General features: G+C 41.6%; 3 protein-coding genes across 5 annotated transcripts; all 3 read left to right on the top strand.

Moving 5' to 3' along the window:
- The first annotated feature begins 1,242 nt into the window (after window positions 1-1,242).
- Window positions 1,243-5,962, top strand: LOC118784867 (RUN domain-containing protein 1-like). 2 transcript variants are annotated; one of them, XM_036539324.1, is made up of 6 exons: window positions 1,243-1,767; window positions 2,674-2,682; window positions 3,432-3,590; window positions 4,462-4,660; window positions 4,886-4,981; window positions 5,079-5,962. In XM_036539324.1, the coding sequence occupies exons 1-6, from the start codon at window positions 1,369-1,371 to the stop codon at window positions 5,924-5,926; spliced, it is 1,710 nt and encodes a 569-aa protein (XP_036395217.1). In that variant the 5' UTR covers window positions 1,243-1,368; the 3' UTR covers window positions 5,927-5,962. The 2 variants fall into 2 exon arrangements, with proteins under 2 accessions (XP_036395217.1, XP_036395226.1); XM_036539333.1 differs by lacking the exon at window positions 2,674-2,682.
- A 2,535-nt stretch (window positions 5,963-8,497) lies between these two features.
- On the top strand, window positions 8,498-12,825 carry rpl27 (ribosomal protein L27). The gene is made up of 5 exons (XM_036535047.1): window positions 8,498-8,560; window positions 9,019-9,101; window positions 10,280-10,449; window positions 11,145-11,255; window positions 12,738-12,825. Exons 2-5 carry the CDS (start codon window positions 9,021-9,023, stop codon window positions 12,784-12,786), a joined length of 411 nt encoding a protein of 136 aa, XP_036390940.1. The 5' UTR covers window positions 8,498-8,560; window positions 9,019-9,020; the 3' UTR covers window positions 12,787-12,825.
- A 2,096-nt stretch (window positions 12,826-14,921) lies between these two features.
- On the top strand, window positions 14,922-20,010 carry ifi35 (interferon-induced protein 35). Of its 2 annotated transcripts, none has more exons than XM_036545406.1 (10): window positions 14,922-15,047; window positions 15,602-15,667; window positions 15,793-15,885; window positions 16,004-16,162; window positions 16,374-16,490; window positions 16,676-16,826; window positions 16,937-17,043; window positions 17,327-17,513; window positions 17,802-17,911; window positions 19,517-20,010. In XM_036545406.1, exons 2-10 carry the CDS (start codon window positions 15,653-15,655, stop codon window positions 19,715-19,717), a joined length of 1,140 nt encoding a protein of 379 aa, XP_036401299.1. In that variant the 5' UTR covers window positions 14,922-15,047; window positions 15,602-15,652; the 3' UTR covers window positions 19,718-20,010. The 2 variants fall into 2 exon arrangements, with proteins under 2 accessions (XP_036401299.1, XP_036401291.1); XM_036545398.1 differs by having other exon boundaries at window positions 15,584-15,667.
- The last annotated feature ends 2,083 nt before the right edge of the window (window positions 20,011-22,093 follow it).

Here is a 22,093-nt window from a genome sequence, read left to right as displayed (position 1 = left end):
CCGGCTTCACACTGGTGGAATTCCTGCCAAGATTCGGACAACAGACTCCCTGGACGCCTTCAAAAAAAAAAACAACAACTTAAAACTAATCTTTTCAAGCTGTAGGCCTATCTGTAGCCTACCTTCCTTCCTGTCTATCCCATCGTTTGCTATTTTCATTAAAGAAGGTACTCTACACTAGCTTAGCAGTTAACTTTGTAGGCTATCTCACTGACCTCTTGTAATACTTCTAGATAACTACTCTTAGCATAGTGATGCACTTATTTGGAAGTCGCTCTGGGTAAGAGCGTCTGGTAAATGATGTAATGTAGCCTAATGTAATTTCAATTAAACTTCAGTTCGACACACATCCCAAAATAATAAATAACACGGCTAACCTGTTACGGCTGTGTTTTCGCGCTTGACTCAAAAGGGCATTATATCTTAATGATCGAACGCGGATCATCGTTTTGACATTACATTATATGTTATATTACGATGGTAAAATCAACGATTCATCGGTTACCACCTACCACACATTTATTTGTCACGTGACAACTATGAACATTCACAAACCATTTGCCATGGCCGCAGACTTTTCTTTGGCATTTAGGTGCTTGGGGGGGGGGCGGTTTCTCATAGATTATGCTACAATAGAACAAATGCACTTTTATTTTAGAGAAATCATTAAAAGCGAAAAGAACCTCAGAAAGAGATTGACAATATGATAATGCAAAAGCGGCTACAGTTTTGTGGATCACTTTCATGTAACCTGTGAACTGAACAGTAAATAACCTTTGGTCTTCAATTCAAGGCGCGCAAACAGCCTAAGCTGACGGAACACATTCAGTCAATTTTTTTTGGCATACAGACAAAAATCATGGTTGCATTGTAAAAGAATACATTGTAAAAGAATATTTACAATGCAATGCGTTCTAACTGCAACGCGTTATATAATGCGTTGCATTTGCAGTCACAAGTAGGTTACTTTTAGTCAGCAAAACAGCCAAGCATACAGTTAACAGCGTATTATTACACATGGTCGTAGAAAATAAAGTAAGCATTAAAATAATACATAGCTAGGTACTCTTTGGTATTAATCGCAGCGGTTCCTCAGGAATACAACTGTACTCGCTGTTAAACAGCCCAGAAAGTAAACATTACTGACTCAACGAAAACATGTGGGTGGGCATTGAATGTTAGGAAGCCTACATGGATATGCTGACGTCAACACCGATACCCTCTAATTGGAAGATTCTTTCAAGATGGCGGTACACCTGTGTCGGTGTTAGGAACTGAGTACAGAATAATAATAACGCTAGGCATATTACTACGCAATACTTTTTAGACGTTAAGAGAGGTAACATCGTCTCCTGAGTTTTCCTGAGTATGTCGACAGAAGAACTGTCTGCCTCAGACAGTGAAGGTGCCTTCGCTGGTGGGGAGCGTTGGGCCCCCGTAGGAGCTGTTGCCAGCCCCGAAGATGAGGAGTCAGGAGACGGTAAGGGGGAAGAACTGGAGCCAAGGCGCAAGGGCTCTGCATCCGCTGGCGCCACGGAGATGGCGTTGAAGCTCCAGAAGCTGGAGGAAGAACAGGAGCTTCTGAACTCCTCGCTGCTTGCCCTTACCTCGCATTTTGCACAGGTGCAGTTCCGTCTGAAACAGATCGTTCACGCGCAAAGCGACGAAAGGGAGAAGATGCTGCTGGAGCTGGAGGACTTCGCCTTCAAAGGCTGTCCACACGTCCTTGGCTGCAGGGCGCAAGATGCGCTTCAATTAGAGAACTCGGTGAGATGTTTAACTAGTATCCTTTCAGCTGCCCGGCGTGGTCGCTGTACCGAAACATTGCAAGTAACTCGCAGTGTAGCTTGTCAGCTGCCATGACGTGAGGTTAGGAGCTGGTGCAAGTGACGCTGTTAAACTGCTAGCAAGTTACTTTGCTACGCTACGTTACGACTTTGCTGTTAATGTCAAGAGCCACATCTGATAGCTCATAGTTGATGTTTTCACTGTTAGGGTACAAATGTTGCTGGCCATTTTCTCAACAATAAAGAGCCACAGTGGGCGCCATACAGTATACCGTGTTGCCTAGGATTCTTCATCCTGCCAAACTCAGTTTGTTAATAATACTTAAGGTATGTAAAGCATAGCCATAAAGGAAGTTCCTAGACCAGTTCTGGTAATTTAATAAGCCTTTCCCTACGATTGGCCTCACATGTTGTGCAGATGAGCCTGAGTTGAGCACACTCCCTTTACCCTGGCCATCTTTTTGTGTTGGTAGATCATAGTACTCAAAGAGAACAAAGCCGCAGGTCCGCTTTTCCATTTGTGTGTCATGTAGCCGTGGTGTCACTGTGTTTGTGCAGCGCAGCATCTGACTGAACATACATAAAGCTGCCTCGCCAAGCAGCACACAGGAGATTGAATTATTTCTGTCTGCGTCAGTGCACCCTTCAGATGACAGCCTCACTGTGTGCCATCTGTGTTGTGTGGTGGTAAACTCTCAAATGACCCAGAGCGGTTGTGTTTTGCCACAGAATTGCCATCATGTTTGCCAGTGGAGATATCAGACAGTTCCTTTGCAACGAATGCCCATTTTCTTTTTTCCTTTGTGTCCCAAATCCAAATGTTTTCAAACATTTGTCCTGATTAAACTCTTTCTTCCGCTTCTTTATTAACATGCTTGGCTTTTAGGAGGAACTGGTGAGTACAGCCAAACCTTGTATTTCCTTTCCTCCATTCCTGCATTCCTCTCCAAAATTGTGTGGCAGAGCCTGAGGGGTAGTTAGGAGGAAGTGAATCAGCTCCTGCTATGTACAAGCATGAGCAAAATGTTAAGACCTACAACAGACTGGGTTAGATCCAGTTCAGTTTTTAACCATTTACAGCTGGTTTACAACATGAGCAGGTATAAGTTCTTTGAAATTTGACGTGACATTCTGACATTCAGAGAACACAAAACAAAGCGCACACCATTCCTCATCAAGATAAGCCTAATAGCTCGTGTGTGGGTGTGTGCAAGGCTTGTCCTCTGGCAGAATCAGGTGTGGCTTTGTGTAATTTAACATCAACTTATCTGTTGTGAGAGTGAATTGACGGAATGACTTCCAGCAGTTAGGAGTCTGAAACCTACAAAATGAAACTTTTTTGTAAGGAAGTTAAGGTCTCAGATTCATATTTTGTCTATGTACCATTAACAGATGTGCTTTAAAATATGACTGCCTTTATCTCTTGCTGTGCTATGTAAAATATGATATTCTGGTCAGACTAGGATTTTCTTTTTAATCCTTACAGTGTTCTCAGATATTATGGTAATGAATGTAAACATTCTGTAAATGTAAATATGTTCATTATTGTGCATATCCATATTCATGAGATATCTGGAAAAAAACAGGAAGAACCACACAGGGAGGTGTATGTATCACTGCTGACCCAGTACCCCCCCCCAACAGAGCGAGAGGGAGAAGCGGGAGCGCCTGGAGGCCCAGAGGGAGAAGCAGAAGGAGCTCATCATCCAACTGAAGACCCAACTCGATGACTTGGAGAGGTTTGCCTACCAGGAGGGCAGCTACGACTCCTTACCTCAGTCCATGGTTATGGAGAGGCAGAGGGTGAGGAGGGAGGGAAGCCCAGGCTCTTCTGAAACCCCACAGTGGATTCACTCTCTAGGCTGGGGAGGGAATAGGGGTTCTTGAAGGACGACTATGTGCGTCCCTATATAGCCAGCTCTAAAGCAGCACAAATGGTGAAACTTAATTGGCTGCACACTATACTTACAACCTGTCCTCCAACAAAATGGTAAGTATATACCATGGCCCTTCAGTGAGAGTATTACACACAGTAGAAATCAGTGAATGTACACTTTCCTATTGTCAACTTGTATAAGCTGTATATGATGCAGCTTGTATAGGTATGTTCTGACGGCAACAGTTTGATAACACCTGTGAGAACCCAAGAGTCACATAGTTTACTTATCATTGATTGTATGGAATGGTTTGTTAATGAACAGGTCATTAGTTGTTTTGCTAAAAATGTTACCCTGCCCAGCTGAAAGTGCAAATCACTTTCATTTGGTTCAGCTTGAATTTTCCTTGAAATCTGTTGCACATCATGTGGTGTGCAAAACATCAATCTGCCTGTTTCATGAAATGAAAAACAGGACCGTTGTTGTTTGCAGTGGCTGTTTGAAATGAATTCATTGGTTTGTGTGGTTTTCCACTCACATCTTTTCATATATTCTCAATTTTCAAGATTTTTCACGGGTATCTCTTCATTTTATTCAAATCATGACATCCATGACAAAATTGTAGCTGTCATCTTCTGGCTTAAAATGGAAAAATATCAAGCTGAAGGGTCACCACACTACTGCAATTCTGCATTGTACATTAATATGTTATAACAAGGGAAAGCTTTGTTTCTGACAGCAAAAATAGGGTAGGTCACGGTTGCAGGTGACTGTACACATGTGTGTGTGCTCCTCAGGTCATAATTGATGAGCTGATCAAGAAGCTGGATGTGAACCTGAACGAGGACATTGGGAAACTGTCCCCCGAAGAGCTGCGCCAGAGGGTAGATGCAGCCATTGCCCAGATTGTCAACCCAGCCCGCGTCAAGGAGCAGCTGGTGGAGCAGCTCAAGACCCAGATCAGAGACTTGGAAATGTTCATTAACTTCATACAAGGTGACTGGAACCACCTTCTCCTCTTTGGACATTTTCTAAAAAAAAAAAAAAACCTCCCACACCAGCTTGTGTATCTCTGATGTGCTCTGCGATGCTCTGAGCATATTTAATTAAATATTCTTGTATTTATATCATGTAGACATAACAGACTGCAGTTTTGCCAGTTGGAGATCAGTCACCTATCGAGCTGTGAACTAAACTGTTGCCCCTTCTCACTTTTCACAGATGAAGTGGGGAACCCTCTTCTGCCTGATGCTGAGCCTTCCCAGCGAGAGGCGACAGCTGGTCCTAGAGTGAGAGGCCCAGGAGGAAAGAGGAAAGGTTAGGGCCTTGTACAGAATTCTGCAGCCTCTGCCTGCGTGAGCCTCATGTGCATGCATGTATGTATGATCTGACCTGCCTTCCTCCTCTGTCACAGTGGACGCGGAGCAAGCCCAGAAGGTGCGTGAGACAGGCCTGCAGCTGATACAGCGGGCGCTGGCGGTGCTGCAGATCTTTGCCGTCAGCCAGTTTGGCTGCGCGGCGGGGCATGTCCCGGGTGGGGTGTGGTCCCAGAGCGGGGCTGCCCGGGACTACAGCCCTCTTCTGCAGAGGCTGGAGGGGGCAGTGGACCGCGTACGACGGGAGGCCGTCCGTCGGCAGCCCCCGGAGCAGTGTGCGGGGTCACCGTGGGCTGGCCGCGACGAGCTGACGGCCGCAGTGCGTAAGGAGCTTGCCATGGCCCTGCGTGACCTCCTGGCCCACGGTCTCTACTCGCCCTCCCAGGGCATGAGCCTGGTGCTGGCGCCCATCGCCTGCCTGTTGCCCTTCAGCCCTGCCCCACAGACCATGCACCCCTGGGAGCTCTTTGTCAAGTACTACCGCTCCAAGAACGGCCAGGCCTTCGCCGAGGCGCCAGCGCGCAAGCTCTCGCAGTCCTTCAGCCTGCCGCTAGCGGGTGTGCCGGTGACCGTCACGCCCAAGCAATCGCTGCTGTGGGCCGTGCACACGGTGCTGCGCGAGCACGACCCTTTCAAGCGGGGCGCCGACTCCGAGTTCAAGGCGCTCGTGTGCATGGCACTCAACGAGCAGCGCCTGGTGTCCTGGCTCAACCTGCTGTGCAAGTCGGGTGCCCTGGTGCACTCACACTACCAGCCCTGGAGCTACATGGCCCAGACGGGTTTTGAGAGCGCCCTGCACATCCTCAGCCAACTCAGCCGCCTCAGGTTCAACTTGCCCGTTGACCTGGCTGTTCGGCAGCTCAAGAACATCAAGGATGCCTTCTAATTTCTTAGGGAGAGCAGGGGCTCTGACCCGTTCTGAACCCCCAATCTGTGCTACGTAGTGGATTGGGGAGCTTGGTGGGGGTAGGAGGTGGGTGGAGAGTGTGTATGAGGTGGGTGGAGAGGGGGGAGGGTGGGTCAAGAAGTTTCATAAGAATACCTTTCTTTAGGGGTTACGTTTTCTTAGGAAATTGGTTGCCAATTGTGAAAGAAGCCCACTTTGATTGAGTTTCGACACACAAGTTTGTCCTAGGCCAATCATAGGAAGGATTCTTGTCAAATATGCTTGCTGTAGCATCACATCAAAGGGTGTTGATTATATGTTGAGACACCGAATTGCCTGTGTAACATTCCACATAACTGAGAGCTGACTGTGTACCCTGTAGAAATGCCTTTTTAGACATTTCCTAAAATCCTGTGATTTTGCATGAGTCCCAAACTCAGCTGCCAACCAAAATGCTAGTAATGATTATTAAACAGGGATAATGTTATGTAATTTTCAAAGTGAATGCATAACTCATGTGTGTTCTATTATCTGATCTGAGAATGTGCTCTAAAGTGAGTCATGTTATTTTATTGCTGCATTATAGGTCACTATAGGTGAACAATCTACTCCTTTACTATTACATGGCTGTTTAATATCAGTATGTTCCACTCAATCCATAGAGAATGCAAAGCTTATGCTAGTGTGAGATTGACCGTATATTGGTCAAAATGATGTCAAATTTCAGCGAGGTCTGTTGTCTGTGTATGAGACAGATTAGGGTGCCAAGTCTGAACTGTGTCCTGTTTCCTAGCATTAAGGCAAGCAATCCAAATTACCTTCAGCGAGTATCTGTACATGGACGGAAACCTATTCAGCTACAAAGGTCTGGAAGAAATTATCATGCTTTTAGGAAAGCACTGAAGATGTGCTTAGACTGCAGCCAAAAGAACCACAGATTTGTCTTTTAGTATGATGCAACCATGTACCTTAAGTATATTATGCAGTAGCTTTGGTCTTGAAGAGATTGTTTAAATGTAGAAAAGAACAGCTAACAAATATACACTCAGGATGAAGAAACACTACATCACATGTTCACCCTCCAAAACAACTAATGACAGTTTACATCAGCACATGGACTATAAGACTATAAGTTTCCAACATGCATGTCCAATATAGAAATATAATGTGTTATATTTCTCTCCATTTGGGTCCATGGTATATGAAACATTATGAATGCCTGCTTAGTGGGAGTCTGCACAGATGTAGTGATATTAATAACTGCTGCTTATGAAGTCCTCCAAAAGTGCATTTTTAATGAAAAATATTTATATGCTTACATTGAATTTCTGATTGTGGAGTGTGATTGATTCAGTTTTGAATGAAGCTAAATGAGTGTGAAATTATTGAAATCAATTCCAAATTGCATTCAATATTTACTTATCAAGAACCAATGCTGAATGTACCATTGTTAAAAAAGTAGTGTGTGACATAGTCAAGTCCATAAGTGCTAAATAATTTTATGAAGATGATGATTACTTAAATAAGTATTTGTAGGTAAATCAGTACTGTTACTGCAGTTATTGTTTTATTTTATTTGTGTTGTTTTTTGCCTGTGGTGAAATTATATCTAACTATTTCTTGACACCAAAACTTTATTGTACATATATAAGTTAAGTGCATATTACCATTTCTTTGTTTCAGAAACCTTTTTTTACATATTGTTTAATAGGTAAATCAGGGTGCAGAGCAAACAGATTTACCTGCATAACGTGTATCTCAAGCCTCTGAATCAATGTGCTTTTATAAAAAGTAAATTTACTATTTATGAGGTTTTGCAAACAAGTGAGGAAGGTGTATAGATATGACAGCTGTCTCCATCCCATTTACTCTCAGTAGGTCACTATATTTCTAATGGACATATCTTCTTCCTGTGCATTTAAAACTTAATATCAACCAGCTTGTCATAAAATGTCATAAAATGGTATTAATTAGTGGGCTTCCATTAAGGTTTCATACATTCATAGAATTTTGCTTGTCTTCCAAAATGGAAATTTCACACGCCCTAGCAACATTTACACTTGGAAAAATATGCTGATAATTGAGGAGTGATATACAGTCTTATCCTGTTTGGTGGCTCTGAATGTGCTATTATTTCCACTGATGCTGTCTTTGTATATATTTTGTTTGATAAATAAAAATATATATTATGTCAATTTTATTGATCGGTAATACCACAAAGAGTTACCTGTCTTATTCTTATGTCTGTTAATTTAATTAAACAACCCTCAACAGCATTCTGGTCTTACCTATATTGCTGTGGATATCCTGGATTGGTTAAAAGCAAAAACTAGGGGACCTCTTTCCTATTTTTTAAGCCATCTTGTTACACCTGAATATTTTGGGGTTTTTTTCTTGATAAATTAGTTTACTCCTTTACTATTTCACACCATTTCCCACTATGTTAATTAATTCATTATGAATAAATATTGAAATACATGGCACATATAATTACTGTTGACATACACCGTTTCATGTATTTTCATGTCGATGTGTTTTGCCTTTAACGGAAGTGACGTACGCGTATTTCGTGTGAAAGGTCACAAGAATCTGGTCTTACTTCCTCTTGAAAGCGGCGACCATTCAACTTAAACGGTGAGAGTAGTTTTTCATGTAATAATCCCTTTCCATCGTCGCAAATAAAAATAAATAACAACATGTTTCAACACTTCTGTGTATGTCTACACACACAAGCATCAAGCGGATCATTATTTGTTTTCCATGTTCTTGATCTGAAAGGAAATAAACTAAGTGAATTAGTTAACTGTCTATCCAAATGGATGGTTGCTATCTAATTAGCTAGTCTACAATGTTCCGGTTCCTTTCCTGTGTAAGTAGCCACTTCAAGTACCTTGTAGCATGTTGCTTAAATGTGATTGATTTAGGCTATTGTAGGTAGTGGCTACATTGTCAGCGTTAACTGCCTAAGCTGCTTCTACTTGAGACGTCTGTTTGGTAATAAGCCCTGGATCGAAAGCGTGAGTTTTCCGATGCCTGTCTTTAATTGTTCAGGTTGTGCTTCACGTGTTTTTCTGTGGTGTTCTCTTCCTCAGAGATGGGCAAGTTCATGAAACCAGGAAAGGTGGTGATGGTCCTGGCTGGACGCTATGCTGGGCGCAAGGCTGTCATCGTCAAAGTGAGTGAGACCTGTGGTACATTGCTTGTAAAGGAGCGTCATGTCTGTTTCATGAAAAGATTTTGTCCCAGTCTAAGTCAACTGTCGTGAACGAGTCACACTTACTGCGATGTCACATGCCAGAGTGCATTTCGGACACGCGCCACTGCATCATTCCAGCATTTGTGTTCGCGACATTATCTTCCTTAAAAGCAAAAGTCGTTGACTGAAACGTCTGAAGCGGTGGCCTCTGGAAATCACTTCGAAGTCATAGCCTCATGCTAACAATTGATGCGTCTAAAAGTGGGTGTTAACCATGCACATGAAAGAAATAGTTATTCCCATTGCCCAATTATTGCCAGGCATTGTTAGAAAATTGAGGAACTGCACGGGGTAACGTTAACATTAAAACAGTCTTCATAAAGAATCATTTGATGTTAAAAACATAAGACATTTGGAATGAGGGCAGCATGAGCCGTAATACGAGACAGCAGCTCCCTTTCTGTAGTTCTTTTCATTCTAAATGTCACATCGTTTATGATTGGTACCATTGACGTTAGCTGTACATTAGGGTTAACTATACATTTTAGCAAAGGGTGTTCACTTGTAAATCTGTCTTTTTCCTAAAGACTGATTGCTATAAAATGGTTTTTGACTGTTGACAAATGCCACTTGATAAGCAGATGTATACCACATTGATTAGGATTAGTTTGAACCTTGAAATCAAGCTGCAAATACTGTCGTCACAATTGAACTTGATAACTTGTTAAAACACACAGGAATCTCACAGGCCAGTGTAACCACCATTTGTGGCTGTGTGAGATACTTATATATATATATATATATATATATATATATATATATATAACGTAATATAAAACTAGTTGAAAAACTCGAGTTTAAATCTTCTGTTAAGGCACACCAAGTTAGTAGACAAACATAATACTGGCATAATGGACCACCGTGAAGTGTATATGCGTGTATAATCAGTCGAAGGGAGCAATCAAGGGCTAGTGAAAGTTCCTTAATCTCAGTTTGGGTGCTCAAACATGCACCCTTTTGAAGGGAAGTGCTTGGGGCAGGTGCACAAAAAATTGCTTTTTGCAATGCAGCGCTCCAGCATGTTTCACTGTGGAGGAGTTATCACATATTATGTGCCCTTCCCTGATGACTTTCACATGGATACTTCCTCCTTGCAGAATATTGATGACGGCACATCTGATCGCCCTTACAGCCATGCCCTGGTGTCTGGCATTGACCGCTACCCTCGTAAAGTGACCACCACCATGGGCAAGAAGAAGGTTGCCAAGAGGTCCAAGATCAAGGCCTTTGTCAAGGTTTACAACTACAACCACCTCATGCCCACCAGGTCAGTGTGGTATACCAGTCAGACAGGAGAGGAGGAACAGGCCGTAACTGAATCAGTTGAATTTGGGCTATGTTTCCATTACTAGTGGTAGTAGAGTTGACCCTTTAGAGTCAATGTGGGAATAGCATGACAAGCTCAACATAACCAGGAGCAGTTCCTAAATTTTAATGGCTGTGAAAACTTAGCATGTCGAATAGCTGCACATTTACATTATTATGTGTGCTGTTGCTGTAATGGAAACAGTGCTGCTGAAATGAACAGTAGAAGAGGATTGACAGCTTCTCTTGCATTGGCATTAGAGACCTTGAGGAATAAGTGCAAGGAAATGATTGCCTTCTGGTTAGGCTAAACCATAAATAGGTGTTGGATTTATGCCTAGAGAACTGAAGCATGAATTCTTTAGTTTTCCTACAAAAGTTTTTATTTCAATGTCTAGCAGTCTTAGCTGGTTATGATGTATGATTTATTCTTGCACACATTTTGCAATGATTGTAGTTATTGTCTGGATTAATTTTGCTTAGTTAAGGAGATGTTTTGTTGTACAGTATGCCATATAATTTAAGGTACTCTCACTCCTGAGGTACAAAGGTGTTTTTGTAAAAAATGATTGAGGTCATGAATGGCTCAATATTAGATGTCTTTCTGCTGACATGAGTTGCTGGGAATTATGCTAATACTAAATTCCCCATACTCAGATACTCTGTTGACATTCCTTTGGACAAAACTGTTGTCAACAAGGACGTCTTCAGGGACCCTGCTTTGAAACGCAAAGCTAGGCGTGAGGCCAAGATCAAGTTTGAGGAGAGGTGCGTAATGTCTTTGTCTTGTATCTACAAAAATGGTTGGGGATGGCACTGGAAATGACTGTGCATGTGCTTGTGAATGTGACTTATGTAATTGTATGATTAAATTATCTGTATGATTACCGTAATAACTTCCCCAAAATCCAAACCAACTGTAGACCTAGTGGAAGTTGTTTACAATTCGCCTTTTTCACCTGCGTCGCCATATTGATTTCAAAACGAGGCTTGGGTGGGTAAATGAATCTAGTTAAGCCAGCTAGTGGACACTCAACACTACAAATCTACTTTCTACTCAGTTATTTACCGTTACCAGAGCGTTTAAGGTTGGTCTTAGCTACCCACTTAGCTTCATTCATATTTCAACCGTGTTTAGCTATTTTAAAAAAAAGCTAGCTAGCACGATTAACACGATTAACCAATGAATGGACAACATTTCAATACTAATTAACATCTCACTAATACATACAGGGTACACAAACTGTTAGCCAGCTGGTGGACACTTAATTAGCTAATATTTAATCTGTGTTTAGCGAGCTAAGAGAGCTAGCTAGGCAGCGTCACCCAGATGACTGTGAGATGCGAGATCGAGGTAATGTTAGCTAGCTAGACAACAGTAGCAACACACAATTTGCATATGAATGGGCAATATTTCAACAAGAATGATCATCAAACTAACACATACAGGGTACACAAACTGTGGGCAAGGTGTGCCCTTTTGCCTTTGGGCACAAGCGGTAGGTTTTGTGTCCATCTTTCACATGCCATGCCCAGCTAATGTCAAATTACCTCGGGGGGGACTGTTTGTTTACCCAACCAAGCCTCGTTTTCATTTTCAATATGGCCGCAAGGTGAAAAAGGCTAATTGCTGTATTCTTTTTATTATCTCACCCAGTGTATGAATATTTTTTTTATAGCACTTGCAGGCTTATATACTAGGGAGAGCCTTTGTACCTTTGAGAATGAAATTTATGATGGTTGGTGTCCTCTACAGCTTCAGTTAGAGCCCCAACCATGACACTGACCTGCAGCCCACAGTGCCAGAACAATTTGGCTGGACATAGGAGTGGGATGATCCATCAGGGTTTCCTCATCTCACCATTCTCAATCACACTGTGAATCATCAGGCACCACAAAGTTGCTCAGATTATGTCAAAGAAGTAGTGCCTGTCCTACAAGGAGTGCCCACTTGACTTACAGAAAAATAGTTTTTGTGTGTGCAGCCAGATGCCCCCTGTGTAATTGTGTGTGTATGGGATGACTGCGTTTAGTTTGCTTCAGCACTCCTGCATGACTGCAGAGGTTGTAGCAGTGAGATGAACCTAATACATTATCAGCAATGACAAAACAGGACTCTGTAAAGGGACTCTGAAAAGGTGGCTGCTGTCAGTAAATATCCAGCTGTATACCTGGACATGTAAAAGCTGTCTGTGGCTGCCTGAATGAGTATCATCAAGTAACGGCAAACAACCTTTCTTCTTTCCACAGGTACAAGACAGGCAAGAACAAGTGGTTCTTCCAGAAGCTCAGATTCTAAATTAGCATCAATATTTCATTAATAAATGTTTAAAATCCAGTCTCTGCCCTTGGGGTTATTGTGTCACTATTTCTGAAGGCCATGGAAATTGGTTTTGTTCTATGCTATGTTTAAATGGCTCATTTTCCCCACCCCTCCCCTACTTCCACCAGCTTCCCTGTCCATCTAACCAGGGATCTGGTATCAGCTGTTCCTGACTCTAAGCTGCCATGGGGCAGATATGTGTTCTGTCTGGCAAGGGCAGGGTTACCCACGCAGCAGAGTACCAGATAGGAAGCAAGAGAAATGGGGAAAGGTGTGCTGGATGTTCTGCATAGGCTTCCATTCCCCGCATAGTTGAATCAAATCCACCTTAATGATGGAGACAGAGGTGTGCTTCTATGGAGCAGGCAACCAGTCAGGGCCACAAGAAAGGGAATGTAACAGCCTCACACCTGTGTGCCCAAGTCTAAAAAGCATTTTCATATTTACAGGTTTTCTGAAGATAAAATGGAAAGTACATCATATGAGACTTCACCCAGAGGAGTTAATATTCTACCACATATGCAGGGTTGTGTGTTTTCATTCATCCACAATTTTAAGGAGAATATAGGCATGGAGCTAAATTTTTCATCATGTGGATTTGTAGGTTCATTCAGATTTATAGGTACATTGTCAACGAAGTTGTTGATAATGTAAGATCTATATGTGAAAAGTACCAGTGAATCCCTCGTATATACACATTTCTGAAAATGGTAAACACTACTGGTAATTTACAGGTCAGAGGAGCTGTATGTCTGTATGTTCTTTGTGGCCTAAGGTCACCTGTTCCTGAACTGAAAATTGGCCATTTACATTTGTTGATAGTTTGGTCTTGTTTCATCAGCAAATACAACCCTTTCAATCATTTTGTGCACATGAACAAAACAGTAAATTATAATTGCAATGAAATACAAGCATATTCAAGTTAATATTTGAGTTTGGAAAACAAAAATATGACCAAAAACTGCTATGATTTGTACATGAACATTACCCTCAAATGCATCCTCATCATAGCGGTATGCTAAACACATAACAGAGATGTTATATATTATATAAATATTGTCAGTGTTGTCAATATATTTTTGAAGATGTGCATGTTGAGGGAGCAAGTGTAGTGAAAGTCACGATAAATAGTTACCAGAGACTTCCAGGACATCAATACACACATCAGTGGATAATGTGCTCTCAGCTGCCACCATAAATTAACGGGATGTTTCAAGACTCCATAACTGATCCCAAATAGAGTGTAACTGTACTGTGTAGTTTTGTAATTTTTTTGTCTAACACATTTGACAGCTTGCTAAATCAATATATCCATTCATCACATAGAAAGAGTGGCAGTGAAAGAGGCTTCCATATCAGGTTAAGATGAGAAAATGTCACCTGTTCCAAGGTTTGCCTGACTCACCATCCTGAGTGTTCTCACCACAATAAAACTGTTACTTGAATATTTAGACACACTCAAAATGTGTACTGACAAAATGAAAATGAACCTACCTCAACTGTCCTCATGTGGACAGATCAGGCATGATCTAAAAATGTTTTAATACCTTCAGCAGAACAGCAGGTAAGGCGCTGTTTGTCACAGCCAAAACACCACACTTACCCAGCAGGCCATTCATGCGCGCACACAAAATTGGCATTAAAGATAAAAGCTTTGGAATAGGCACGACCAGACTCTCAAGGTGTGATACGGCTGGTGGTTGGAAGGCGTATATATAACTCAGTATGATGCCATATCTTCAAGTCCCTATCTATTCCCATGCTCAGAACATATGCTGCACTATTATATCCGCACTGTTATAGATTCAGCATTACAGTGCGGCATTAGATCAATCACTAGCCTTTGCACGTAAATGTCTTCTTTTAAAAGTTTGACTGATTAATTGACATAATTAACAGCAAGACCAGTTCGACTAGACTGTTGTGATTTTAGCTTGTGTAGACTATGTGATAAATTGGCTTTTATCTCTCCGGTACAGGTATATATACGGTATGTATATGTCCTATATGTATTAACGGCACACCGTTAATTCATAGATTACGCGATACTTTGCCATGTTAGAGAAAGTCAGTCCTCTCGAAAGAGAAATGAAACCGAAAGGAATCAAAAGGCTCACTGTGACAAGGGTGTTTTGTAAGACTCAAACGTAAGGACAGGAACGTTGTTTGTTAAACTGTATTTTCTTTTGTTGTTACATCGAATTCGACATAACCTACAAAGGCGACTGTGCGTTGTGGTAAGTGTTTCTGTTCAATAGTAGCAATTGTTACATTTTCCTAAGACTGTAAAAGAATTCAGTATTGCAGTCGCAGTGATTCGTTAGCTGAATGTAAACATCCTGGAATCGTGGCTAAAGAAGTAACGTGCCTATGTTATTCAATTTGTGGATAAGTGTTCAAGTCGCACTAGCTCTTCCATTTTCGGATTAAACCAAATAAACAAAAGGGCGGGCAGTTTTAAGAATCTGATAGAGTGAATTGCATAGTGATCCATGCAAGCAGGCCTGTAGAATCGCGATGGAAACTTACTGTGATGGTCAATCTCAATGTTAATTTTACGTGTGATGAAACAAAAAGCTGCCGGTAACACTTACGAAAGTTTGTTTATCTGATGAACATGGTATTTGAAGAGTTCGGGAAACAGCTTTAAATCTCACAGCTAGAGATATACGAGTGGTTTTTCAAATTTTGAGTAGGCTACATTTTTCCTCTCTATCGAAAGTAAAAAAGTGAAAGTGAAATCATGTGTTTATTGCATCGTGAACTTCTGTAGCCCTCCAATTTTAAACAGATTGGAAGAAACTCATCCTTCTGAAGGCAGAGACATAAGCTTCCCCCAAAGATGAATTCTGAAGAGGTAAAAATAACTGTAACGCTACTGTTCGTATTGTTCATTGACCCTATGTAAAACGTAATGTCATTGTCTTTAAATGGAAGATTGTACATAAGAAGTTGATTTAAACCTCTGTAAATGCTTTACAGGATTTCTCACTGGTAACTCAGAATGGTGAAGTGTCACCGATCAGTCCTGTAAGTCCTTTGGAGAAGATCAGACAGGAAATTACAAAGTGCAAGGTATGAGTACAGTGTTCACCCACCCTACCCCTTAACACTTAATGAAAGTAGCATCTGGAATTTAATACAGTTAAATAAGCATTAGTTTATACAGTCTTCTGATAAACCATGTCTGTAGGCGGCCTTTGACCAGCTGGTGGTGGAGCACAGGGAGTTGGCTAAAGCTAAAGATGAACAACTGGATATGGCGGAGAAGTTCCGTAACCGCAGTACCCGATTGAAGGATCAGCTGAGGGAGGAAGAGGAGGAACAAGCCCAGAGAATGGATAATGAAAAGGTGTGGCACATTTTGAAAGGCACATGCACATGCATACATCAGCAGATTTATGACTTGCAGCTCTTTGGAAAATTTTTGTACCTCTTTTGGCTTTATGATCTGTGGATCATGTCTGAGTGGGCAATTTATATGCTGCTGTGGGAGGTGATGGGCATTGTGTATTTCCATTGACAGATGAATGTTGACTGCTTGGATGTGTTTCCTTCTCCAGGAGAAGATGAGTGCCTTGCAAGAGGAGGGGAGCAGGCTGCAGGTGGAGGTAGAGAAGATGGAGCAGGAGCTGAGACGCATCGACACACTTAACCACCAGCTGAAGCAGCAGACGCAGGTAGACCTGCACGACATGCAAACATACTACACAGCAGTGCCCTCATGTACAGGAAGCACACAAAGACCATTGAACGATAATGCCAAGGAAACCATTGTCATCACAACATGGGAGATACTGGAAAGATACTAATGGGAGGCACAGAAGATAAAGGGCACATTCATTTTCAGAACCCTATGTTTTAGGTGTCCACAGCAGTTCCTGAAAAGAAAGTTGTCTTCACTGGTGATGTTGCTGTGGGGGCTGGGGCTGGGGCCAGCAGCTTTGACTTGAAGGCTCAAATCGTGTACCCCATGGAGGGTGGGACAGCACTAGTCACCTTTGAAGATGGGGAGGGTAAGAATCCCGTTCATCCAGATAACAATTAGATCCGTCTCTTTAGATCGGTTTATGCGCTGCTGATTACAGGCTGTAGATGTGGACTTCTGCTCTGCTGTCCATTGCAGTGGCTCAGAATATCATGAGCATGCAGCAGCATGAGATTCAGCTCGGGGACTGCATCATTAGACTGAGGGCCGAACCAGTGCAGTTCCTGATGCCCAGTCGCATTGAGGTATGCAATAATCTGTAGTTGCCCAGGTGTCAGCGTTATTCTTCCTTGTTGATTTTTAAAGTGTAACACACAGTCATCTACTCTTGAGATGCAAATTGATGTGAAAGTGTCTTGTTGAAATTAATTGTATTTTAAAACACATGTGTTTGGTGCCACCTTAGTTATCATGCTGTATACCCATGGGCAGAAAATTTCTTGGGCATGTTCTTTATGGTATTACCTTTTCACCCCTCAGTGTCAGGTAGGTCTGGCAAATTTGTGTATGTGTGTTTGCCCTTATCAGATGGACACCCACATATGCCCCAGGCGCATTCTGGTCTCCAACCTCCCAAAGAAGGTTGATGAACAAACGCTCATGGACAAGCTGGAGCTCCACTTCCATAAGAAAAAGAATGGGGGTGGGGAGGTTGATTCGGTCGACATGCTGCATGATTCTGGCAATGTGGTCATCGCGTTTATGGAAGACAACGGTGGGTGTAAGCTAATGCACACAAGGGACTCTGGGAGCTTGCCTTACATGGGTGGTTGGAGATTTCAGTACATAGCTGGGCTCATGTGACAAGATTAACCGTTGAAACAAGATCTTCTACCAGCACCTTTCCAGTAAACAGCAATGCTGGAAAATGTAGTTCTTGTTATTCTAAACACCATTGTTTTGTGAGTGTTGTTTTATCAGTAAAATCCCCACTGTGTTTAAAAGAAATGAAAGATTGTCAGAGGTATAGCCTGTGATGCTGTTTTGTGTTTCGTTCTTTCAGTTGCAAAAGGTTTGACGGACACGGAGTTTCATGAGGTGGGAATAGAAAAAAAGAAAAAGCACAGGCTAAGAGTGACTCCATTTGTCAATGGAGAGATCACAAACCTACAGGTAAGTATGCTGTAGGAATAGATACATCTCTGTGCTGTGAGTTCAGTCTGCAGGACTTAGCTCTATGTCAGCATATAACTTCTTAATCAAGGGGAATTGCTGTTTGAACTTTTAACTGATTCTTAAAATGGATGCATAATTTTCCTCTCCCTATTTTGATTTTGGTTGGTCATTGTTTATGACCATTTATATCTCAAATCCAGCAGAGACTGAAACAATAGAAAGTAAAAGTTGATGCTCTACTGGTGTTTATTAAAGATGCAGTGAGTAGCATCAGTGGTTAAGGTGCTCACCCTGATGAGAAGCTGAGCTCTACAGCCTCACCTCAATCCTAGCCATGTCATTGGCATGACCAGGAGTCCACAATGTTGGAGCAAATTTGGTTCTTTGCTCAGGAATATAGGTGGGTAGGTTGGCCAGGGTCCCCTCCTCTCACCAATCCCAGGCATGCTGCAATTCATTAGGTACCTGCAAATTAGATGACGTTTTTGTCTTCCAATGAGCACCTACCCCCAGTGCAAAAAACATCCATTGGCTGCATGGGAGTGTATTGGAGGGTTGCATCCAACCTGTCTCAATACTCCTGTTTGAATGTAGAGATTGTGGTGGGGAGATGAGCCTTGCCAATTCCAAAAGAATTTTAATTAAAAAATTAAAAAGATGCAGTGAGGTGTGGACTGAAATAACCAGACCAGGCTAAAATCATTGATAGTGCTCATGTATTAATACCATTTGCTGTCCTGCCCAAAGACAAAATATGTTGTGTCCATGTAATAATCCTTACTTTCATGTGTGTTTAAGCCTGCTAGATCTGACACAGTGAGTGGAATAATGTCTGCAGAATGTACACAGATTTTCACTCTTTTGAAAAAAGAATCAAAAAACAGAAAAATCTTTCGGTCTTATTTGAGGAAGGAACTTATTTTCCTAACAAATCCCTGGTCCCTTGCAAAAGGATGTCAAACTAAATATGCAGGAAAAGATACATAGTTACAAATATTTGGTATAATGTTACATGCCAGTGGTGGTCAGTGTGCACCAGTGTGGTGAAGTAGGATTCCTGTTCCTGTTCAGAGGGGCTGTGTGTGGATGGGCCAGAGCATAGTAGCAGAATGGTAGGGAAGGTCTGAGCTCAGCCCCTGTTGTTGTTCCTGATTATTGGCACTATGAACCACCAAGTATGGGGAGAGAGAAGATGAAGTGTCAAACACTAAATGATTCATATATGAAACAATAATTATTTATATTAGTTAAATAAGGATATTAAGAATAATAAGGTATCACCGGGCTTCACCAGGGAACGGCCAGAAGTGGTTTCCTTGGTTCAGTCAGTCTTATTTATGGGATCCCTGCTATTATTTCAGAGCTTTTTAAGCTGGGATGGATTAAGTAAGTATTTAGATGTAACGTACTGTGTATGAAAGGTATTGTGTGTTATTTCCTGCTCATCCAGCAGGGAGCACCACTAATCACACACATACCAACCATGGTTTCCACTTGCCTTCTTGTATGGGCAGAACAACATGTGTTTTTATGACTCCCTCTCCTTGTGTTGAGTGGCACATCGGGTGGTGTACAGTTTTACAGTACCTGTCTTCTCCTCAGACTCGGGTGTCTGTGTCCCAACGCACGGTGTTGCTGACTGGGATCCCTGACATCATGGACCCAGAGAACCTGCAGGACAGCTTGGAGATCCACTTCCAGAAGGAAAGCAATGGAGGGGGTGAAGTGGACGCCTTCATCTACAACCCTCTGGGCCGCAGCACCCTTGCCCTGTTCAAGGAGGACCCTCCTAAGAGCCAGTGAGCAAGCTGAAGGCACTCTCCCCACTACCTCTAGTTATCTCCTGCCACCTCCTTCCCTTTCTGCAGCCTTCCCACAGTGCATCTTTGAAATCCACCAACCTCTGAGCAATCCTTAGATCCCAGCCTGTTGTGTTTCTCACAGCCAGTTTTGACCATATCAGTGCTGTCATACACTTTTAATAAAGAAGCTGATCCATATACCATCTTATTAAAATAAAATATTGTATGGTTCACTTGCATGTGTGCCAGTATGCATGTTCATACAGCAATTCCCATTTTCTATGTTAATTTATGGCCCACAAATAATTTGTGTTACAGCTCTACAGGAAGATTTAGAATTTCTAAACAGTATCCAATGGCAATAACTGATAGATATCTGTTTATTCTTGCATCTTATGGGGCTGTAAACAATTATACCTCATACTTGTTTTACTTAGTTGTAACATACAAAAAAGGGTATTACATTTGACTGGGTCAAAGTCAAGGACTTTGTAGTCGAGTACTTTGACACATCTTTAATAGTTACCTTTACGGCTGGTATTAAAATAAAAATGGAAAGTACAATACATAAAAAACATGAAAGGTATATTCTTTATTTGGTTACAGTAATCACTGAATACTACAGAGAGCAGTGGCTCTCTGTGCATATATATGCTTTAAACTACATTACCTTTAATAACTTTGAATTTATCTTGCTAAATTAAAAAAAAATGGCATGAAATAAAACTTAAAAAAGTGACTTTACATTCTGTCAATGCAGGCATATGAGTTAAAAGATCTGATATAATATTGATGAGGAAGACCTGATGATATATTCATTATCAATATTAGCCTTAAGGGTTTTGATTGCCATGGTGCAGTTGTTTCTGCTGATTTGAATCTGAGTCTAATGGGTTTGAAGCAGTTAATGCATATGGGTTTTTGTGTGGGTTTGTGGGTAATGTTTACAACTCTGAAGTGATGGCAGCCTGATTCAAAATGTTTTTGAACATTGATTGATTGCTTTTCCTAATCCCTTGGTAATTAATGTGGAAAACTGAATATAGCATTCTACTGAAGAATAAGCTCTGTGTCAATGTATACAATGTAATTATAGGAAGATAATTAAATGGGTTCAAATTTCTAATGTTTTAGAGATAAGTTTTTCGAGATAATGGCATAAAAAAATAATTGCAAGCACAACCGTTCTCGGTTTCTGTATCATTGTGTTTTTTGTATTTGTATACAATTTTCAAACACTAAACCTGGGAACATTTAACATTACCATTTAACACAATTCTTGCCACACAAACACATTTGCACCTGTTCAGGCTCTTGTCTCTTGACAAGAATGTTAAACATGAGGAAGCTGGACCTAAGATGATGCGCAGTTTGAAAAGAAGCAACGTGTTCATCGGAAGGAATATCAGGTAGGCATACAATGGTAAAAGTCCAGAATTGTTTGCCAACTGATCTACCACTGAAGGAATGTCCCAAAACCAGAAATGTTACTAGTTGTAAATGGAAACCTGTGAGATTTTGATTTTGAATTTGTCTGACTAAACAGCTATTGATGGCAGTTGTCAGAATTCAACATGATGGTGTGTCCTTTCACCCGCACAGGCCCTGATATTAATCTCTCAAATCCAGTGATCAGCCACTTAAATGCTACACACACATAGTAGAGTTCTACATGGTGGAGCAAGAGGATGATTGTGTTCAAGTAATGGAAGATCCCTGGTGTGGTCTATGACACAAAAGTCAAAGTGCATTCTACTCCTATATGTCAAATGACCTGTTGGTCTTCCATGGTTTGTTTTTTGTCAGTGTAAACATTCGAGTGGTGCTGAAGCTGATGTTTGTCTTCCTTAAGAGACTTCCTTCTACAACATATGCCTTCTTGATGCTGTGAAGTGTTGAATTCAGCAAATTCATCTGACTAGTTGTACAGAATATAATACTATTTAGGGAATTTAACATGTTACAGGGTCCGACAGTGGAAATTTCACAAATGAATGCAAGTGATGGTTTGGCACCTTGAATTGATCAGCCGTAAGCTGTGTAAGTAAGCATTCCCTGCATGTTCAGCTTCTCTCCAGGCATTAAGTGCAATGAAAGGCACATTTCTTAGCTTTCCTGCTTTTGCTGGGTGCTGTTCTTATGCCTCTTTCATCATCATTCCGATCTTGTGTGTGTTTGGGGGCGCATGACTGCTATGGGCATGACTGTTGTCTCTAGTAGGTATTGTGCAAAGGAGCAAATAATGAACATGAAATGTGTGTTATGTAAACGTTATGCATCATTCTAACTAACCCACATCTCTTTTACAGATAACATAAATCATTTACAGATTGGCCTGTGGTGAAAATGGCTGCAGCTACAGCTAGGGCTCATTAAA

This window comes from Megalops cyprinoides, chromosome 1 (assembly GCF_013368585.1).
Source record: "Megalops cyprinoides isolate fMegCyp1 chromosome 1, fMegCyp1.pri, whole genome shotgun sequence".
NCBI classification, from domain to species: Eukaryota; Metazoa; Chordata; class Actinopteri; order Elopiformes; family Megalopidae; genus Megalops; species Megalops cyprinoides.
This window is presented reverse-complemented; position numbering and strand designations above follow the sequence as displayed.